This window comes from Cotesia glomerata, linkage group LG5 (genome assembly GCF_020080835.1).
Source record: "Cotesia glomerata isolate CgM1 linkage group LG5, MPM_Cglom_v2.3, whole genome shotgun sequence".
NCBI classification, from domain to species: domain Eukaryota; kingdom Metazoa; phylum Arthropoda; class Insecta; order Hymenoptera; family Braconidae; genus Cotesia; species Cotesia glomerata.
Genome location: NC_058162.1, coordinates 20,903,141 through 20,924,124, shown reverse-complemented (window position 1 = coordinate 20,924,124; position 20,984 = coordinate 20,903,141). Strand labels below are relative to the sequence as shown.

The following is a 20,984-nucleotide window of genomic DNA, read 5'->3' as shown; positions in this document are numbered from 1 at the left end:
TAAATTCTTAATCATATATTTCTCAATTCTTAATTTTCATAGGAATTAATTAATCAAATAACATAATAAATTTTTTTTCATGTATAATATTAAATATTATATCACCTAATTTACGTTGTAACATCATTTAAAGTACTTAAATTTAAAAGTGTCTATTCACACATAAAAAAGTCCTGATAAATCCACGCCGCGTGAATGCAAGGGCGTTTACATTCACGCAGCGTTGATTCAAGGCCCTTACATTCACGGGGAGTGAATTTGTCAGGAATTTTTTAAGTGTAGATAGACATGTCCAAAACTTTTAATGTTTTTATTAGAAAAATATGACAACTTTAGTAATAATTATGACTTTAATTTTTATATTAAAAAATAAATAATATATTATCATGCTCGTTATAAGTGAATTATTTTAAATATTATTATAAATAATATCACAAATGATATATTACTACTTAAATACGAATCACTTACAAAATGAGATATATATTTATGGCACTTGATACTGAATTTCACTTATAAGATAAATGATGATTATTGTTTTGCTTAAATTATTTTGATAGTTTTTAAAAAACTTTTTTTACATTAATGAAAGTTAATCCTTTAACGTATGAAGCAGTTATTCATTGAGTTTAATTTATTGAGTACGAATAATTTTTCTTCTCCCCATTACTTATCTTTTAATAAAAAAATTAAATATTATTAAATAGAAAATAAATGAAAAGTCCAGAAATTAAGTTAACTTAAAAGATTTATTGATTAATAATTAATAATACCAACAGTACAGAATTAATTAGAAAAAATAAATTCTTAAACTCAAACAATACATAAAATCAATGTAAAATTGATAATATGACACATTAAATTACACCAAGATAACTTTTGAAATACTCTTGAAAATTAAAACAATAAAAAATATAATCTCCTATATATATGCTCTTAGGTACTTTTATATTTTCTTAGGTACTCTTAGGTACTCTTATGTGCTCTTACGTACTCTTATTATAAAATCATTTCTCTTATTTTTGTTATCTCTTAAAAATTAATTGTCTCTTTAAATTTTCTCTCCAAATCCCAATTGGTTGGCTGAAAAAGAAATACATGATCACCAGTTTTTAAATAAATATTCAACTATATCACTTTTTTTTTTTCATCAAAATAAATTTTACGGTTTTCGTACATCTAATTAAAGATAAATCGAGTAATTTTTTTTTTTTATGTAAAACTTATTTATTAGAAAATGAAAGAAATAATATATATCATAACCAAATATTTACGATAAATCGTTATTAGCTTGAATTATATTTTTTAATACACACAATTGAGTTATTTTTTAATTAAAAATATAATTCTATTAGGATATAAATGATAAACAATAACGATGATAACGCTGATTAAGTTTTACAATTTAATAACAAACATCGAATAAATAAATAAACTGATTCCGTATCATAAACATAAAATAATGCGCCACCTAGATTCGAGATGACAAACAACCAATCAATTATCAAACAATCGATAAATAAGGTCATGTGTATAATAATTTTTGTAAATGGTTTTACATAAAATTAAGTATCCAATAGGCGAAACAGTTAATCTTTCATTATTTATCATTAAAATAAGAAAAAGTTTATTTTTCAACATTATTGAAAATTTTATTTAAATCATAAATCGAGAAACAAATTTATTGAACAATAATGTTTAATATAATAATATGTGATAAAATAAATAAAATGAACTAAATAATAACGAAAAAAAAAACTAAATTTGAAAAAACCGCCAAACCGACCATTTTTATTTACAACAACCGCCATAACGAAAACGGACCAATAACAAACCGAATAAAAAGGTTACGGAAATGACGAAACATCCGACCAACCAACTTTTTAGAAAAGGATTATAATGATTTAAAAAATTCAGATACAAACATTTTTTTTAATGTTTAATAAAGTAAACAATATTAATTTGTACAATTACAATTACAGGTTTCATTGGATGAATTATAAATAAACCAATAAAGATACCAATTCCACGAACAATTAGAAGCTTTCGTTGAATTTTTAAGTAATTTCACACTCGAAGTAATCTTAAATTTTTTTTTCAAATTAATTACTTGAGTTGTATTAACAAATGAACATTTAACACTGTATCCAATAGTTTTATTATTATTCGACTTGACAATTAAATTAAATGTTGACCCATTTTTATTTACGGTCGAACAAGTATCATGTTTTATATTAAACATCGGTGTCGTAACATTTTTGTAAGTTTGTTTGCAAATATTTTTGCGATCTTTATTAATGTACATTACTCCAGTGAACGGTTCACTTTGCGTCAATTTTATTTTTGTTCCATAAAAAGTGCAGGTGACATTCAATCGTTCGGTCGAAAGCTGTCAAAATCAAATTTTAGTATAAATAATATTTATAAAATAAATTTATTCAAACACTTACTTGTGAATGAGCGAGTGTTGCAAATAGTATCAGCAAATAGTTAAATGGATTCATCATTAATTATTTAAACTTAAATAATGACTTGAGGCGCCAGTAACAGAGAATATAAATAAGGACGTATTTATTATGTGTATTTTTATTTATTATTTATACCTAAAGTACGTGATAATTAAAGAAAAACAGATATTTAAGTATCGAGTATTCAATTGTTCCTTTAATTGTTTAATTTTTTTAGTTTTAAACTGATAACTCACTTGTTTTCAATTACTTGGGTGAAAAAATTGATTTTATTCTTACGGTAAATATTAAAAAGTTAATTTATTTATTCATTTATTTGACCACATGCCACTGCTATAAATATATAGTAATTTTAGATTAATAATTAACGGGCTCGTAAATTCTTCCGTAAAACTCAGACTCATTTTTTTTTTAATCAAATCGAAGAGTAGTAAAACAAAAAAGGTAAACAATATAATCATTTCGATTGTTTGGCACCAGCTCGGGCTAACTTATCAGCCATTTCGTTTCCATAAACACCTTTGTGTCCTCGAACGTGATTCTATCATATAAACATTGAGATAAGTCAAAAACCAGACAATATAATTAATTAGTATAAAAAAAAAAATCACTTACAAACTCAACATCAAGCTCGGACAGGACTCGGTCCATTTTCTGCAGCTCTTCTCTGTTAGAAACAGGCTCTTTTTTGGAAGTTACCCATCCCGTGGCTTTCCACTTGTTCATCCACTTGGTTTGACAATTTATCAAAAATTGAGAGTCAGTGTTGATTCTTATTTTATTTATGCCATTATTTTTGGCAACAGTCGCTGCTTCGATTACAGCTTCTATTTCAGCGCTGTTGTTTGTTATCCGACCTCGTACTGGCTTCGAAACATTTCTATTTGCCGATAGATAAATATTAGATTTTTAATTAAAAGCCAATTAAATTTAAAATAATTAATACTGTGAAAGAAAATAACTTACGAGGGATGATCATCTCCAAAGTAAACGCCGATACCTGCTCTTGCATTTTTGGAACCATTGGAAGTACAAGCACCATCAGTATAAATATCTACACGACCGTCTCGATCTTTGTTAAACCCACCATTATTGGAGGATGAAAATGATCTTGACCTTAACATAATAAAAAGTTAATATTTAAGTTCTCGTCCATATTAAAAATATTTTAAATAACTTAAGGGGGATAGCCACTGTGAAATTTCAAAAAAAAAAAAATTTTTTTTTTTTATCAAATCAAAGTTTATACATTCAAAAATATGTATCTAGAGTTTTAAATGAAAATTCCGAATATTTTTCGAGTTATGTCATTTTTGTGACTCCGACGAAAACGCATTTTTCTCGAAACTACTTTTTTTTTTAACTGATGAGATCTGTAATTTGCATAAATATGAACCAATTCGCAACTTTTTTTTCCGTATTCGTCTATTCAGTAGCTATAGTTGCACGTAGGGGATTTCGAAAATTTTGATTTTTAAGATTTTTTAGGGCTGTTTGTATTAAAAAAAAAAAGAGGAAGAAAAAACGAAAAAATTTTTAATATGTCATTTTTTTTAAATCCAAATTTTCAAAATCCCTTACGTGGAACGATAACCACATGCATGCAGATTACAACGCAGTTTGGTTTTTTTGTTTTAGATAATCTGTTTTTGAGTTAGAGATCCTACCGTGGTGGGGAAAATTTTTTTGGTGCTCCACAAAAATGCTTATAACTTTGCAACAAAATATTTTTTAATTAAAATTTAGGAAAATGATCTTCAATGTATACTTTATAATACAAAAAAAAAAAAAAACCCGATTCCCAAATTCCTTTATTATCCCAGTCTAAAAAATTCCCGAAAATCACCTATTTTTTCGATCCTCACAGTGACTATCCCCCTTAATCTTGGGAATGTGGACAATAAATGAAGATGTTAAATTATAAAAATTGCAACGTTTAACTGATTTATTTCAGCTTCATCAGGCCAACCATAATAATTAAAATTATCTCACCTGTGAGTTAGTTTTAAACACACTTGATTGACAGACGTTGTTGAATTTCAGTTTATTTTATTCACTTATTGTTGAATAGTATTTGAGAGGAATCTAAGCAAGTTGTTAATATTGTAATTTGTGAAAATGTTTGAGATTATGAAAATGCTATTTTACTCTATCACATATATTGAATATATAAAAATTACACGAGAATGTTAACCATAAGAATAACTATTGTTAATTTCATTTATTTTTGTTTTATATGTCAAATATTTATATTACCTAAAACTTTTTGATTTTCAGTTCGCCTGATGTAGCTGAAATAAATCAGCGAAACGTTGCAATTCTCATAATTTAACATCATTTATTGTCCAAATTCTCAAGATTAAGTTATTTATAATAGAAAATATTAATTTAAAATAAATAAAAATCACAATTTTAGTACTGAAAATTATATTTACCCCGTGGAATATGATTCCGAACTGCTTGAGCTTGATGAATAATTCATATTATTATAATTTACTCTAGTATATTTACTGTTAGAAGTATTTGAATCACGTTTAAAATATTTTGTGACTGAATTCTCACTGGAACTTGATGAATATCCACTGCTGTATGAGCTGTAACTTCCTTTAAAGAATAATTATGTTTTAATAAGCAAAAAATTTTTAATTTATAATGAATAATATAACATACTCTTGTAACTGTAACTTGAACCACTGCGTTCTGCTATGAACGACTCAGCTTCGTCTGCGCTAGCAAATTTTTTGAATACAGCCCCGGGATATTTATTCACTTCATTTTTACAATCGTCCCTGGAAAATTTAATTATTTTAGTTTTTTCTATGATACTTTAAGTTATACATGATAATAAATAAATATCTAAAATTTTTTTTTAATTTTTTTAAGAATGATATTAAAAATTCCAAACTTTTTATCACTTATTAAATTTTTCATCATCAGTTATTCGATCCGTATTTCTATAAAAATTATCGGACGTCTGCTAATTTCTGTATCATTAAGGGGGTATTCTAGTCTAGAGGTCTGAATTTCGAGCGTTTTTTGGCAATTAATATAAAAGAAGCAGTTAATATTTTTACCATACAATTTTTTATCATTTCTTTATTGATATTTCAAGAATACACAAAAATACATTTCAAAAAAAAAAAATAAATTTTCAATAAGATATAAGTCCATGAAGTAGAGAAAAAAAAAAAAAGCCGTGTCCTCGTGAAAAGGATTTCTCCCTTTGTATCCATCTGAAAAAAAAAACAATGCCAAATTATTGATCAGTACAAATGTCATTGTCGCACAAACCAACAAAACTTGAAAAAAAAATTTTTTTTTCACAAAATGGCGGCTGTTTAAAAATAGAAGTCGATTTTTTTACTCATTTTTCAACTTCCTCCAATTTTTTAAAAATATTACAAATTTGAAATTTGAAATTTTTATTGGTTAGTGCGAAAGCGAGATAATTGAAGAATATTCATGCTAAATTTCAAGTAAATCGGCTGATTAGAACCTAAGATATCTGCATCACCGTATCGAAAAAAGTAGTTTCGAGAAAAACGCGTTTAAAGTTTAACGTTCAGTTTCAGGCAGCGTAACTGATAAAATAGTACGTATAACTTACATTCTCTTAATCAGCCATCCCAGCTTCATACATTGGGCCTTCCTCTACTTCATATTGACTGTTTTCAGCATTTCTCTCTGTATAACGAGCAGTTCTTTCCTCTTTTGAAGCATCTGAAGCTCGAACCTCAGACCGTTCAATCCTTACTGCGTTGCGCCTAACAGCAAACCCATGGGATTCTAGACCTATTTTTATTCCCATTAGACTCATTATTTGTAAAATAGGATAAAAGCCTTAATTGAAAATGCAAACTGCTAAACAATTAGCAATCTCAATTGTCTGGAACCCGGGATAGATATGTTTGGGTGCAAATGTCCATATTAAAGAGTTAAGTGACTCGTTGTTATTTTGAGTTTCGCTGCCCAAACAACGTTCTAATACAGAATCATCTGATAAGCATTCGTAAATAGGTTTCATAACTTTTAAAACCTTACTTTTAGCACCCTTACCACCAATTCCACTATTTTCTTTTATTGCCTTCCGGAGACGCGATCCCATACGTTTTTGGACGTGTTCAACACATTCTTTTTTAATAACAACAGGGTTACTTTTGTAAGGATCTATATTAAGAATACCTTTAAAAGTCTTTGAGTCGCCATCTCCAATATACTTCACATATTTTACTACATGCTTTTCTTCGGATCTGCTAAACATTTCCACCACTGCGTCAACTTCCATCTTCCCAGCACTTCCTTGATGATTTATTGCGCAAGAATCTTCGTGTTCGTTATACCAGTCTTCATAAGCACTGATGTCGTCTTTTTTTTTATTCTCCTAATAATTGCACCCTTGGCAAAAACTGGACTTCACGACTGTGTCTATAACTTTCTTACTGTATTTACCTACAAGTGTAGTGACTCCAAAAAGTGAATTGAACCCTCTCTTCTTCCACGTTCCATCGCCGGAAACTGTAAAATGTGTAGGGTCCGCATTCGAATCTGATGCTGTAATTAATTCATTCTCTTCTTTCACAGCTTTAAAAATTATCATGTTATAAATAGTTGACGCAACCAAATGTAAATTATCAAGACAATTATAGTATGTACCAATAGCCAAACCGTGTCCAATATCCATAATACTACAGAATATATTGATACCTTTTCTCCCAACTCCAATGAGCCTCATAGCAGTAACGATCCGACGATTTATTTCAAATGCTTTATTTACAAATGGGCATGACTGAATATAACGTGTATCTTTGCAGCCACATTGTACTCCAATTTTAAATCCTAGTCCTCGTGCAGCTGTCCGAGAAAATGACATTTTTTGCTTACATGTAGCACATATTATCATTAGTGCAAGAGATGAAAAAACAGAACAGAATTCCAATATACAATAACCAAAATTATAGTCAATGAGAATTTCATCGTTATTTGAACTCTTCAATTTTGCAGCTGATGCACTAGTAAAAGATAAATCTTCTTCCAAAGTATGTTGATTACCGCTGAACTTCCGTTTTCTTGGTTTGCCTGGACGATGAGGACTTTTCCTCGAACCTTTTCTATCCATATTAGAAGAATCAGCAAATATTCACTTTGATTTAAAAAGAATATCACAAGAATGCACGCGTAACTTCTCACTTACTTATACTTCTTCACAGCTTCGAGGTTTACATGGAACTAACTCAAACTAAAAACAAATTGAGTATAGATTCTTGTCTAATACGTTACAATGACCTTTAGACTATTGATATAGTAAACTAAAAGTATATGACAAGAAAGAAAGAAAGCTATTCATACTCAGATAGCCCGGACCGCCCGTAGTCTATTGTTGCAGTCGTCCGCTCAACCCGGTCTAGTTGTCACGACACTAAAACGGCTGTAACTTTGAAAATAATTTGAATTTTGAAAAATCCTTTCAGGGAGATATTTTTGAATATATAAACTATCGAATTATGAAAAAAAAATTTTTTCATTTTTTTCAAAATTCTAGACTAGAATACCCCCTTAAAAAAAAAAAAAAAAAAAAATTCTCAATAAAAACGCACGTGTCAAAAAAATCTTATAAACACGTACAGATACGTAGCAAAATTATCATAATACTGAAGTTAGCCGACGTTTTTAATTTTTTGATTTTCCAATAATTAAATTAGAAAAAAAAAATATTTTTTAAAAAATGCACTTATAGTTTTCAAGTTTTTTACAAATGAAAATTTATTCTTATTTTTTTGTATTAATTTTTTCAATAAAAAAAAATTGTAAAAATTTTTAAATATCGGCTAACTTAATTTTCATAAATTATCTTACAAATAAAAAGAAAAAATTGTCAACTATTTTAAAAATTGTTAATAATTACCAAGAATGATAAACTCCTGGATTGCGTCCTTTAGCAACTGCGTAGTAACTCATGTTCCCGGATAAACCTAAATAAAAAGTGCGTAGCACAGAGAAACGTCCTTTCATGGGCGAAAGACGGTTATACTAATCTTGTTTACTGCGTACTTAAAAATCCCTTCCCCTCTTTAAAAAACAAACAAAGACCTTTTCTTAGGCACTTTTAGTTTTCATCCATGTACTTCTTCAGTTCTCGGAAGGAACCTACGGGAAATATAAAATATAAAATATAAAATATAAAATAAAAAATATTATATAAGGCCTCACGACTAGAATAATACCGAAAGCACTAGATATCCAACAGTATTGTATTATTATTTAATGAATTAAATATTTAGAAAATAGAAATTATAAGAAAAGCAATTTTCTTTATATTCATAATTACACGTGCGATTATATTGTTTATAAAATATTTAACCCAATTTGATAATCACAAAAATGGTTGGATATTCAATATTTTCAATAATATCTAAAATTATAAAAACTAAATACTTACTTTCAAATTAAATGACAGATTCGTATTCACTATTCTTTGAAATAGTCATAATCAAATGTATTTATATTTGAATATTAATTTTCATGACATTGCTTTTGTTTATCGCAAGTGTTTTGTCCAAATCATATGTTTATCTTTTTTATTACAAAATTTTTTTTACGTCCGAAAGGTTGATTGCAATGCTCTCTGTACATGATGTCGGAAACTTCAATGAAATATAATAATAATAATAGCAATAGAATAATCTACGGGAGCGGGAAAATCAAAAATATGATGAAATGATTTGTACTGTAAATATAAAGAAGATGATATCGGAATTAGCAGACGTTTAGTAATTTTTATTTTTTTTCATTAATTAAATAATAACCAAAAAAAATTATTTAAAAAAATTGCACTTGTAGTTTTTTAAATTTTTTACATGTAAATTTTTTTTTTATTTTTTTGTAACAATTTTTTCAATAAAAAAATTATTACAAAAAAATTTACATGTAAAAAATTTAAAAAACTACAAGTGCAATTAAAAAAAAATATTTTTTAGTTCTAATTTGATAAATTAAGCAAAATCAAAAAATCAAAAATGTCGGCTAAACTTTATTATTATTTTTAGATGTTGGCTAACTTAATTTTCGTTTCAAGAAGTATGAAAAACCCAGAGCAAATTATGGGAAACTCCCGAAGAAAAATTCGGAGACATTCGGATGTTAAAAAGCTCCTTACGTCTAAAAATAGATATTAAGTTTAGATAGTTTTAATGAAAAGTGATAATGATTGGATAATAAGATAGAATAATAAGTAGCTTATTTTTCAAAACTTCAGTGAGACAATGGATTACTTTTCATAAGTCTAAAATAATAGGGAAAGAGAGACAGGTATTTTCTAAAAGTGTAATTAGTAGATTCCATAGAAATTTTACAATTGCATTTTTCCTCATGATGAAACTTTTTAAAAATTTTTTGATTTATTGACTCAACTCGTCAAGTTGATTCAGAAAAAAACATAGTTCAAAAGCTTATAAACATATGTATATAATATATACAATCGTGGCCATTAATTCGAGTAGGTCATCAAGCTTAGAAATGAATCACCATTTCAACTGAGAATATAATTGACAAACAACTAGAAAAAAAAATTTATACGCACTTTTGGTTTCAGATCACAAAATTTTCAAGTTCTTAGAACGCCAAAGAGAATATAATTTGAGACATACTTTTTTAAGTTTACAAAATTTATTCTTCAGTTTTCAGCTTATAATATGTTTGCAATTAGATTGGCAAAAAAAAGTTTTTATAGGCATTTGCAGAAGGACGTATAAAAAATTTTGCCGATCAAAACTTTCTAGATGAGCGCAATTGATATTCAAATTAAGTAATTCATAATTTTCAGCTTCAGGATCAATAAAATGATGAACAAAATGTTTGAACTGCCGTTTGCAACGATCAACGACGTATTTTATCAAAAAACTATCTGGGGTCCAGCTGATCACTCTCAAAACTTCTTTGAACATTTTATTCTTTCAAAATAGGTTTAGATAAATCTCTGTGACATAATTTTTCATCATCAGTTCAAATACCTGGTCTCTGTCTAATCAAATAACTCTTAATTTTACTTCGGAGAGTTTGAATAGAATTTGGTGTTCCATAATTAAAAGAAGAAGAAAGATCTATTTCTCTGATGCAGAAAAGAAACAGTTCTATTCTGATAAGTAATGTTAGCGCAGTTTCATCATGTTTTTCTAGTGTCAAAAAGAGCGCTTGAAAAATTTCTACATTAAAAAAAAATTAATAATTTAGGTTTCAATTAAAAATTTTTTTCCTAAAAACAAAATAAAAATCAAAGTAAAAATTTTATATTCTATATAAATAAATACCCTAGCGGTTTCGGTGCCACCGATAAAACTCTGTAGAAACTCGTCCGAAATTCAGCGTAACAGCGGAATATAGCCGGCGTATATGGGGAGTAAACTCGGAGTATTGTGTGCAGTTGTGACACATAAAGACGATAGGGGTTACTTGGTGTTTAATTGGTATCGCTACGGAGTTTGGTTGGAGTTTTGCTGGTGTTCTTATAAAGTTTTCCCTGAGCTTTATCAGTGTTTTTTCGGATTTTCTGTCGAGTTTAGTCGGCGTCTTCACCGAGTTTTTGTGGAGCTTTCCAGGAATATTTTGCGAGTTTCATCGGAATTTTCCGATGGATAATGTATGAAAAACGGAAAAAATCATTTGGACAGACCGGGATTCGAACCCGAACCATTTGGCTCCACGTCAAAGGCTCTACCGGTTAAGCTATCCCAGACATCGTCCATACCTTCTATTCAGTCACCTAATAAGACCCACCGAGTAATAAACACCACTGTATATCTTACGGAAACCGATTAAAGTTTTGAATTGCTTCATGTATTAATAAAATTCTAATTTTAGTTATGATAATATTGTTTCAGTGTATTATCAACTGTAAACTTTTGAAAATTTTTTTTTTGATGTCACTTTTTTTATATATCGTATATTTTACTTATAACCTTTCTAATATATTTACAAATAAATAAATAAATTAATAAAAGGTACACCGTAAGTGAAAAATGATTTATTTATAGTCATCTTTGTGAAATCAAAATTAATTTTCATGTTATAAAGTATTATTAATCGCGAGTGAACTCCACAATAACACTATTAAAACTCCGAAAAAACACCAGCGAAACTCTTATAAAGCTCCGCAAAACATCGAAAAAAACATACACCTCTAAAACTCCACGTAAACTCCGCTTATACCCCGATTAAACTCCGAGAGGGAGTTAACTCCATAATAACTCCGCGTAAACTCCGAGTTTACGCTGAGTCGTCGAAACCGCTAGGGTATAATGTAAATTCTATTAGTAGTAGAGTTGTCTAGGACAGGAATTATAAATAAGCAATATTGTATACAAAAACTTGTATCTGTATACCATAAAATATATTAATAAAGATAATATAATAATAAAAATATAATAATTTTTATGTACACTAAAGAAAAAAAAATACCTCTTTACCAGAAAGGACAGAAGGGATGTCGGGATGGGATATGCCCTGATAGCCATCTTAACTCAAACTTTTATTCAATCTACTGCCGAAATTTGTACCCAACTTGATGAAAAAAGTTGCAAACCAAACGTTTTTACATAAGTTGTCTACAAGTTACACTGCAATTTGACGTCAAGACTTGCAGTACAAATATTTTATTCAAGTTGTAGTAAAATTGTAGTACAATTTAACTAAAAGTTCGGTGTTAACTTGTATTCAAATTGGGGCTGTAGATTTTACTCAATTTATTTACAACTGTTGTACTGTAAAAATTTACGGCAAACTTGATGTCAAGTTAACTGTAACTGATGAAATCCAACTACTTTCAATCAAAGCGTGGCTATCAGGGTGTGTCAGCAGACACAGCACGCTTGAATATTTATCAACGGAGCTGTTTATTTTAGTTCAGTAAAACTTCCGCGAGATGGATAAAACTTTTTATTTATTCATGAATAAAGTTATCTTTTAATCATTATTTGGTTCGGTATTATGTGAGTAGAGGTATGAAGGGCGTTGTTTACATTTGACAATCCAACCCTTATCCCGCATGGCCGTCTGACGCTCTAATTATTTTTAATCTTTCATTTTCATTTCATTTTATTTTTTTTCTCCATTTTTTTTTATTTTGTTTAATTTGTTTTAATATCAATATTAATTTTCATTTTACACAAATTGTTTATTTAATATTTTTCGATTTTGCTTAAAAATGACGAATTCTAAAATTGCCACATCAACAACACCAACAAGGTATTTATTAACTGTGAATAATCATAACTATTTTATATATTGACTCTATTATTTTTATTTATTTATTAATTTATTTATTTTTAGCAATGGCAAATGTATGATTGATAAAATTGGAGATTCTGGGGGCTTATTTGATCTTTTAGTGCGTCCGATGTTTCAGCAAGGCCACGAAGGTGAACTTTGCAGTTGGTTGAAAGAGTTTAGCCTCATAAGAACGACGTTAGGATGCCAACAGCCCGAATGTCAGGGTAAAACTCTAGCTTGGAATACAGCTCGGGTTATCGATAGATACACGTGGGTTTGTCCTACGTGTTCTAAAAAACAATCTATTAGAGAAGGTTCTTTTTTTATGGGAGTTAAAGGGGATTTTAGAACGTGCCTTCAACTTATTTTAGCTTGGTGTCAGGATATTCCGACAGACATTGCAGCTAATAATTTTGGTATAAAAATTTTATTTTAGTAAATTTTTAAGTGTTTAAAAAAGTGAAAGTCAATCATTCTTTCTAATACTAATGAATATTTTTATTTTTATTACAGAAATTAAAGAGCATGTAATCAAAAAAGTTTATGAGAGATGTAGCCAAGTCGCTGAATTTTATGTTAACTCTCACCCAGAAGATTTTAAACTTGGTGGCTCAGGTTGCGTTGTTTTAGTTGACGAATTTCCTAGTGGTTATATGACAGACATAACTCCTGATGTAACTACTACAAGGAAACGTAATAATAATTCACAACCAATTATTTGTATTGCTGAAGCAAGTCATTTGCCTCCACGAATGTGGTTGCATATCATCAAAGCTTTACCTGAGGTAACAATAACCTTGTATTGAATAATTTAAGTATTAATATTTTTAAAAAATTTTTTAATCTAGTCAATAAGGTAAAGTATCTAGTAGTTGAACAGGTTTCAAAGTAAGACGTATTTGACCGTACTTTTAATATACAAAGATGTAATTATTAGTTCAAATTAGTGATTTTTATGAAAATATAAAGAATTTTGAATTTATTGAAGCCCAACATAACAAAGATAATTGAATATTTATATTTTGACAACGTTTTTGAGATAGACTATGAAGGGAGTAGTAGTTGAACAATCAATTCTGACAAGCTGCAGTAGTTGAATACTTCGGGAGCAGTAGTTTGAACTAATAAAATATATGGCAATAGGCATAGCAAAAATTTTCAACGTTTTAAATTCAACGTTCTCATTTAAAAATGAGAAATATTTGTATTCAATTTTTTAATTACATTTTTTATATATGACAAAGCAAATTTTCAATTATAAATCAAAAAAACTCAATTCAAAACGTTCAATATTTTTTAAGTACACTAATTTTTAGCTATAAAACTCATTTAATTTGCAATAATTAATACAAATCACAATGCTGATCACTAGTCTATAAACCTATTAGAGATTAGAGTGCTGTTAAAATTATACGGCCCCAGCTTGTTCAAGTTCTGGGTACCGCTTTGAAAATTTGGAGGTAAAGTTAGACGCTAAAATTTAATATAAAAATGATAGTATATGTCTTTGCAAAAAATATGTATCATTTAAAAAAGATTATTTCATTGGGTGGTAAAATTTTATTTTTACTTAAAATGATGATATACCGTTTTTTTTACTGATTGTTCGATTTACGGTTTACTACCTTTTTCATGAAAGAAATAGCATCTATCGGCTATTTTCGACTTGTCAACTTTTAAGTTAACAAAAATATAATTGTTTTGATTTATAATTGAAAAAACTTACAGAAATCAATTACTGTATCATTGAATAATTATGACATTTGCATATTACTCATAATAAAAATACGGATTTTGTATTGCAACAATTCAAAAAGTCTGTTCAAGTACTGGGTACTTTACCTTAATAAATTTTTAAAATTTATTTTTTACTCAATTGGGTAATCTAATAATTATTTTAATTAATTAACAATATTTTTTTATATTTTAGCCACCAAAGATGAAAATCATCAATAATAATAATATTATCAACAATCATATTAACAACATTAGCAGTAACAATAACAATAGTATTATTAATAATAATAACAATAATAATACTATCATTAATAATAATAATAATAATATCGATCCACAACAACAAAAATCTGGAATGATTGAAGAAGCAATAAAACAAATAGTAAATCAAGTCTTACCTGGAAGTTATATTGTAGCTAATTCTCGAGCTCGCTGTTGCAATTATGAAGCACTCCAAGATTTAAAGCAATACAGAGTTTTTAGTGTTGAGCACTTACAAAAATTCGATACTCCGGATACTCATAAACTTTTAAATAATCTTGGTAATTATATTGATTTATATTAGTATTTAAGTAATTTTATAATAATAATAATAATTCGAATCCTGGTCTGGGATGTCCGAATTATTTTTTCGTTTACCAAAAAAAGTTACACTGAATAAAAAAATTACATCTTTACAAATTTTCTAACAAAATTTGTCGCAAAAATTTTAATTGTTCTATTTTCACCTGAGATTGTTTCTGATTGTATGAGATCTCATACTGAAAAAATATTATTATGGTGAAGTAATAATAATAAAAAATTGAACATTCGTCAAGAATTGGATCGGGTACCTCGGCTGAAAATAATGACTATCTCTCTTTATTAAATAATAATAATAATAATATTTACAAACTTTATTTTATTGTAGCCACAATATGGCAAACCGGTCTTGGAGTTTGTGAAGAAATTCAAGAATCAACGCGTGGAGCTGCCAAGCAAATAATAACAAATCATTTATGGAGACAAAGGTATGGATCAATACCTTCAGTAGCCTTTCAAAATATGCTCAATCATATTGTCGAGTGTTACCGTTTCACTTGAATATTTTGATAATTGAAACTTAAAATGAGCAATAGCCTTTTTTTAAGGCATTTTATTTTTACTAAAAATTACCATTTACTTTTTTTATATTAAAAAAAAAGTCTTCCAAGTGAGCTTCGGATGACGTTTGAGACTGACTCAAGTGCCTCTCGTACAGCTAATTGATATTTTATTATTCTGAGAGATTATTTAGTAAAAAGAATATTTAATATTAATGTCATTTTACTGAAATTAATTATTGGATCTATCATTGATATATTCTGTTAACTTTTTAATATTTTATATTAATATCAGCAAGTAATTAACAGATTTATAAAATGCTGATTGCAATTATTTTGAATACAACGGCTTTTATTATTTAATTATTTTATCTATTTTATAAATGCACAATGTTAATTTTATTATAAAGTTATTCTCAAAAATAATCATTGATATTTACAGCAATTTAAGAGGTATGTGACGAAAAAATTTTTTTAAAGTCGAAACTGATTTTACAGAAAATGTTACTCTTCCAAAAAAAATTTATTTCGTTACTTATATCCCTTTAATTTTAATTAATTGGTTTAAAAATTTAATTTAAAACCCATTTAATTAAAATTATTAAATTATTCGTTTTAAAAATATGATATTATAAGTATATACTCATAAACTTTAACAAAATATATTTTGATTAAAATAAGTATTTTACTTAAAATATTTTATTTTATTAAATCGTTACTGCACATATTATTATTACACACGAATTATATAAAAACGCGCATACATTGCTTATTAAAAAATATAAAATTTGTAAATCGTTATAAAGTTATAATTTTAATGTTTTTAAAATAACATTTATCAACTTATATTGTTTCATTCATTATTTTTCTGTATTCACGTTGATCGTCAACCATTTTTTTATAAACTTTGTACTTTCTTAAGTGATACCTAAAGAAAAATAATAAATTAAGTATACAATTAATTGTTGGTTGTAATTATTAAATATCATTTTAAAACTTACTGATAAGAAACAACTTTAGGTTTAACAACATTAACAGAGCCCGCCATAGCTCTGATGGCTTTATTGACAGACGGGAATGATTTTGCGGCACAAGAGCCCAGAATAGCAGCACCTAACAGAACAGATTCTCGTTCTTTAGGAATAAGAATCGGAAGTCCAAGAACATCAGCTTGGGTTTGAACGAATAATGGATTCTGACTAAGACCACCGCATATTAAAATCGTTTCTATTTTATGACCCGCTTGTGTTAAAGCTTCTAGAATGTGTTTAGTACCATACTGAAACATGAAAAAAAATATGTCAAATTATTTATTATTGTGGTCAAGGGGTTACATGGTTTTCCTGCGGGAAAAAATGGCCTATTTTCAACAATTTTTTTCTTAATAGAAAAAATGAAATATTTTATTCAAACTTTTCATTGTCTTAAAGATGTTTAATAAGGGATTACTGAAATTAAAAAAAAAAATATTAAAAACTCTGCTAATGTGACGTCATTTCCGGCGAGCCCTCGGAAAAAAGATGCGTCCGCGTGATCAGCAGAACTCTTAGCAGGATTGTTTGAAGTGAAAAAAAAATATGTGCTTTAGTTAAGACTTCAAACTAGGTCTTGAACGAAGGAAAAAAAAAATGAAAATTGGATTTTTGGCAAAGGTTTTTACAAAAAAATGAAAAATTTGGCTAAAATTTCGTGGCATTTTTTTTTAAATAGTTGTAATTGAAAAAAAAAAAAAAAAAAAATTTCGTTCAAGACCTTGTAAATTATATCTTGAAAACCTGTCTAAAATTTCATCAATATCTGTTGAGTAGTTCTCGAGAAATCGTGGGTTCCATCTTTGAAAACATAGTTTTGAGAAAAACGCGTTTAAAGTTTTGAGTGACAATACATCATCGCCTTGAGTGCGCAACTTTTTAAAACTGTATCTCGAAAACTATTATTCGGATCGATTTGAAAATTTAGGACAATATTCTAGAGATGTTGTAGAATTTAATAAAACAAAAAAAATCGATTTTTTGAAACCGTGAAACCCATATAACCCCTTAAGTAAATTACAAATATTTATAATTATATACTGTGAGAGCTTGCATAGTAGAGAGATAAAGAAGCGCAAGATCTTCTTCGTTGGAAGACAAAGATAGTCCGGAAATCATTCCCAGTAAAGTTGGATCAGCCAGTGGTGATCGGTTGCCATGAAAGTCTGGCCAGACGTGTAAATCTTTTGTAAGAAAAGAAATATCTGGATAATTATTTTGCTCGGCCATGGATTTAAGAAGATCCAAAAGATATTGTTGAACATGCCTAAAAAAATTAAAATGAAAATTATCAAAATTTTAGGGATTTTTTTTAGCAATAGCTCACATTTTTCCGTAAATTTTGGTCCGAATTTCTGCTGCAGCAGCATGATTATCAATAATATGATCAAGTAATTTCCCCGTAGTACTTTGACCTCCTTCATTTAGCCAAAGTGAAGGTACAATTGCACTGTAATAAGGCCCCCAGACTCCTCCAACAAAGATAGCTTTCTCGCTAACTGCCATATGACAAGTTGAGGTCCCACAAATGAGCCCAAGTCTGCTAGTAAAACTCTCAGATACTCCTGGAGCCGAGCAACCAATCATTCCAAGACCGCCTGCATGCGCGTCTATTATTGAAGTTCCAACGGGCGTGCCTTCATTCAATCCAAGCTCCGTCGCTGCTTTTGATGATAAACCTTTACCTACTGGTTCACCAGGAGCCTGCACTTTACTTCCTATTCGTTTCCAATTATCGTCTTTAAGAGACGCAAGTCCGAGCTTGTTAAAAAAATCTTCGCACCAGCCATTCTCTCCTTCGGGATTCACCTGGTAATTCCATTTACACACTAGCGAGCATAATGATCTACAATAAAAGTAATTATTAATCTTTTTAAAAATTTAATTTTTTTAATTTTACCTCGTCTCACAGCCAGTTGCTTTCCAAGTCAAAAAATCCGGCAAGTCGAAAATTAATTTTGCTCTATTCCATGTCTTGGGCAGGTTTTTCTTTACCCACATGATCTTCGGGATCTCCATTTCTAACGATACTTTTCCTCCAACGTATTTTAGCATGTCGTGGCCCATCATGTTGATGAAATTAGCTTCTGCTTCAGCGCGGTGGTCCAGCCAAAGGATAACATTACGGTTGTCGTCGCCAGTTGAACTGGCAGTTACCGGTTGTCCGTTTTCATCACAAAGGACTAGCGAACATGTTGCAGCAAATCCTATTCCTTTTATTAGGTTTTTTGGAGTATCGTGGACAACTGTCTGAAATAATTTTAAGTAATTATATTTAATTTTTTCTAATAAATACTTTCAACATTAAATCGAAAGTTATTTTCTCGGTCAAAAAAAAATTATTGTAAAAAATAAATTTTTCATTTTTAAATGGATTTTTTTTTTTACTATTTATTAAAAAAGTTGGTAATTATTTACAAGTGGGGTCCACCCTATTTTTGACCATATTTAGGTGAAAAATTAAAATTTTTTTATTTTTTTTTATTCTGCTTGTTTTTACGGCGCATTTATGATAAAAAATGTCGTGAAAGAAGAAAATAAAGATTTCGATAGCTTTTTTGCCTTCAAAAGTTGGAAAAAATTTTGGCTCTCATATTATTGGATAAAATTTCTATTTAATCTTTTTTTGATGTTTTTGATATATTTTTTTTGAAACGTAGGTACATAAAAAAACCAACAATTAAAAAAAAAAAAAGTTGAATATCCCAATTTTCAAAAAAATTTATAAGTTTATTAAAATTGTGATAATAAATTTTTTTTTTAAATTGTTCATTTTTTATGTATTTAAAAAACAATATTTTAATAAACTCAAATAAAAATTTTGTTCAAAAGAATGAAAATTAAAATGGTGAACCCCACTTGTAAATAATTACCAAAAAGTTTGATGTAAGAAAATTTCTTAAGGATGAAGTCTAGTTTAGTTGGTCACTTTTGAAAATTCAATTTTTTTTTTTACATTTTTCGAATGTATATTTATTGAAGAATTTCCGGGAATATGTTAACTATTTCGGGCGAAGGATCGCAGATTAATTTTTGGTAAAATTTTTTATTTAAAGAAACTTAAAATGCTATTTTCTCAAAATTACGTTTTCATATTGATTTTTATTATTTTTTTTGTAAAAAAAAAAACTGAAAAAAATTTTTATTTTTGTAATTTAAGACTTCATTTACCATCCCTAACAATTTTTATAAATATATCTTTTATAGAAAACTCCCGAGAAATTCCTAAAAATCGCCTATTTTTTTTTAGCCAACGAATTATACCACATCCTTAAAGAAGAAATTGATCATGTGAATTATTTATAATGAATTCATTCATATTAATTACTTAAAGTAACTTAATTAATCGAATACTTATATAAGTACATTTTTTCTATTTCTTCAGAAGATAATAAAATATACAAATTAATTATCAGTTACTTTACAATTTCAAAATAGCAATTCTTCAACAACTACTTGAATCTGCAATAATTGAAAAGTAAAAAACAATAAATTTGATAATACTGAAGTTAGCTGTCAGCTGTCAATTAAAAAAATTTTAATAACAAATCAATTACAATAAAAAAATGCTTCTAAAAATTTTCACTTATAATTTTTATTAATTTTTACATGTGGGATTTTTTAATTAAATTTTTTTTTATAATAATTTAATTGTGATAAAATTCTAAAAAAGATTTTTAATGTCTGTCAAATTCAGTGTCATTAAATTTGACTCAATTTTAAACATTAAATTACCTTGACAACTCGTTTTACAGCTTGCCAGATATCTTCCGAAGACTGTTCATAAAAATCTGGAATGCTATTGAAAGTTTCAATAGGATTAGTCAATAATTTAATGAGTTTCCCATCAGAATCGAATAACGCAGCTCGAGCACTTCCTGTTCCAACATCAACTCCAACGTAATACTCCATTGCAATGTTTTTTATGTAAAATATAGTTGTTAACTACAATCTAAAACAGACCACAGCAAACTAATATTAATATTAAGTTTAAAATAATTCTGTATTCTTACTAAGATAAAATTACTGAGGGATCAGAGAGTTTGAAAAATGTATACTGATTAACTGACTCGCGATAACAGAGCTTGAGCGTCTAAATAAAAATGAGAAAAAGAATAATGAAAAGTAAACATACTCACACTGATCATACGTTATTTAAATTATCATTTAAGTTTGTATGTAAATTTGTGCATCGCTAGGAAAATTATAAATTAAAAACTAGTTACGTAGTCTCTATATTATCATTCATATTTTTAGTTTACTAATTGTAAGATAAAAATAATTCTAGTTGATGGTTTTTTATTTTTACAGTGCTTGGTTTTGTTATTGACAAAATAAACTTGTCAATTATTGGATGCATTATTTGCAATTGACAGTCAGATTGAAATTGCCTTGGGAATAGTTGT

General features: G+C 28.0%; 3 protein-coding genes across 4 annotated transcripts; 1 reads left to right on the top strand and 2 right to left on the bottom strand.

The window, feature by feature from the left end:
- Positions 1–2,575: 2,575 nt before the first annotated feature.
- Positions 2,576–9,075, bottom strand: LOC123264906 (ribonuclease H1). The gene is made up of 7 exons (XM_044728432.1): positions 8,905–9,075; positions 8,371–8,612; positions 5,139–5,257; positions 4,904–5,072; positions 3,435–3,584; positions 3,084–3,348; positions 2,576–3,009 (listed from the first exon to the last, which is right to left on the bottom strand). Exons 2-7 carry the CDS (start codon positions 8,475–8,477, stop codon positions 2,926–2,928), a joined length of 894 nt encoding a protein of 297 aa, XP_044584367.1. The 5' UTR covers positions 8,478–8,612; positions 8,905–9,075; the 3' UTR covers positions 2,576–2,925.
- Positions 9,076–12,343: 3,268 nt separating this feature from the next.
- LOC123264905 lies at positions 12,344–15,952 on the top strand. The gene is made up of 5 exons (XM_044728431.1): positions 12,344–12,704; positions 12,789–13,144; positions 13,242–13,513; positions 14,659–15,007; positions 15,376–15,952. Exons 1-5 carry the CDS (start codon positions 12,664–12,666, stop codon positions 15,546–15,548), a joined length of 1,191 nt encoding a protein of 396 aa, XP_044584366.1. The 5' UTR covers positions 12,344–12,663; the 3' UTR covers positions 15,549–15,952.
- Positions 15,953–16,230: 278 nt separating this feature from the next.
- LOC123266298 (FGGY carbohydrate kinase domain-containing protein) lies at positions 16,231–20,820 on the bottom strand. 2 transcript variants are annotated; one of them, XM_044730472.1, is made up of 7 exons: positions 20,718–20,820; positions 20,314–20,530; positions 18,479–18,828; positions 17,906–18,424; positions 17,620–17,845; positions 16,549–16,826; positions 16,231–16,475 (listed from the first exon to the last, which is right to left on the bottom strand). In XM_044730472.1, exons 2-7 carry the CDS (start codon positions 20,488–20,490, stop codon positions 16,391–16,393), a joined length of 1,635 nt encoding a protein of 544 aa, XP_044586407.1. In that variant the 5' UTR covers positions 20,491–20,530; positions 20,718–20,820; the 3' UTR covers positions 16,231–16,390. The 2 variants fall into 2 exon arrangements, with proteins under 2 accessions (XP_044586407.1, XP_044586408.1); XM_044730473.1 differs by lacking the exon at positions 20,718–20,820 and adding an exon at positions 20,592–20,610.
- Between the last annotated feature and the right edge of the window lie 164 nt (positions 20,821–20,984).

Coding starts and splice junctions, on each gene's coding strand:
- LOC123264906 (XM_044728432.1), bottom strand. CDS start 8,477: ATGAAAGGACGTTTCTCTGTGCTACGCACTTTTTATTTAGGTTTATCC. Junction 5,073..5,138: donor TTCAAGTTACAGTTACAAGA/GTATGTTATATT, acceptor TATTCTTTAAAG/GAAGTTACAGCTCATACAGC. Junction 3,585..4,903: donor TCGGAATCATATTCCACGGG/GTAAATATAATT, acceptor TATTATGTTAAG/GTCAAGATCATTTTCATCCT.
- LOC123264905 (XM_044728431.1), top strand. CDS start 12,664: ATGACGAATTCTAAAATTGCCACATCAACAACACCAACAAG. Junction 12,705..12,788: donor ACATCAACAACACCAACAAG/GTATTTATTAAC, acceptor ATTTATTTTTAG/CAATGGCAAATGTATGATTG. Junction 15,008..15,375: donor TAAACTTTTAAATAATCTTG/GTAATTATATTG, acceptor ATTTTATTGTAG/CCACAATATGGCAAACCGGT.
- LOC123266298 (XM_044730472.1), bottom strand. CDS start 20,490: ATGGAGTATTACGTTGGAGTTGATGTTGGAACAGGAAGTGCTCGAGCT. Junction 18,829..20,313: donor CTGTAAAACGAGTTGTCAAG/GTAATTTAATGT, acceptor AAATTATTTCAG/ACAGTTGTCCACGATACTCC. Junction 16,827..17,619: donor CTACTATGCAAGCTCTCACA/GTATATAATTAT, acceptor TTCATGTTTCAG/TATGGTACTAAACACATTCT.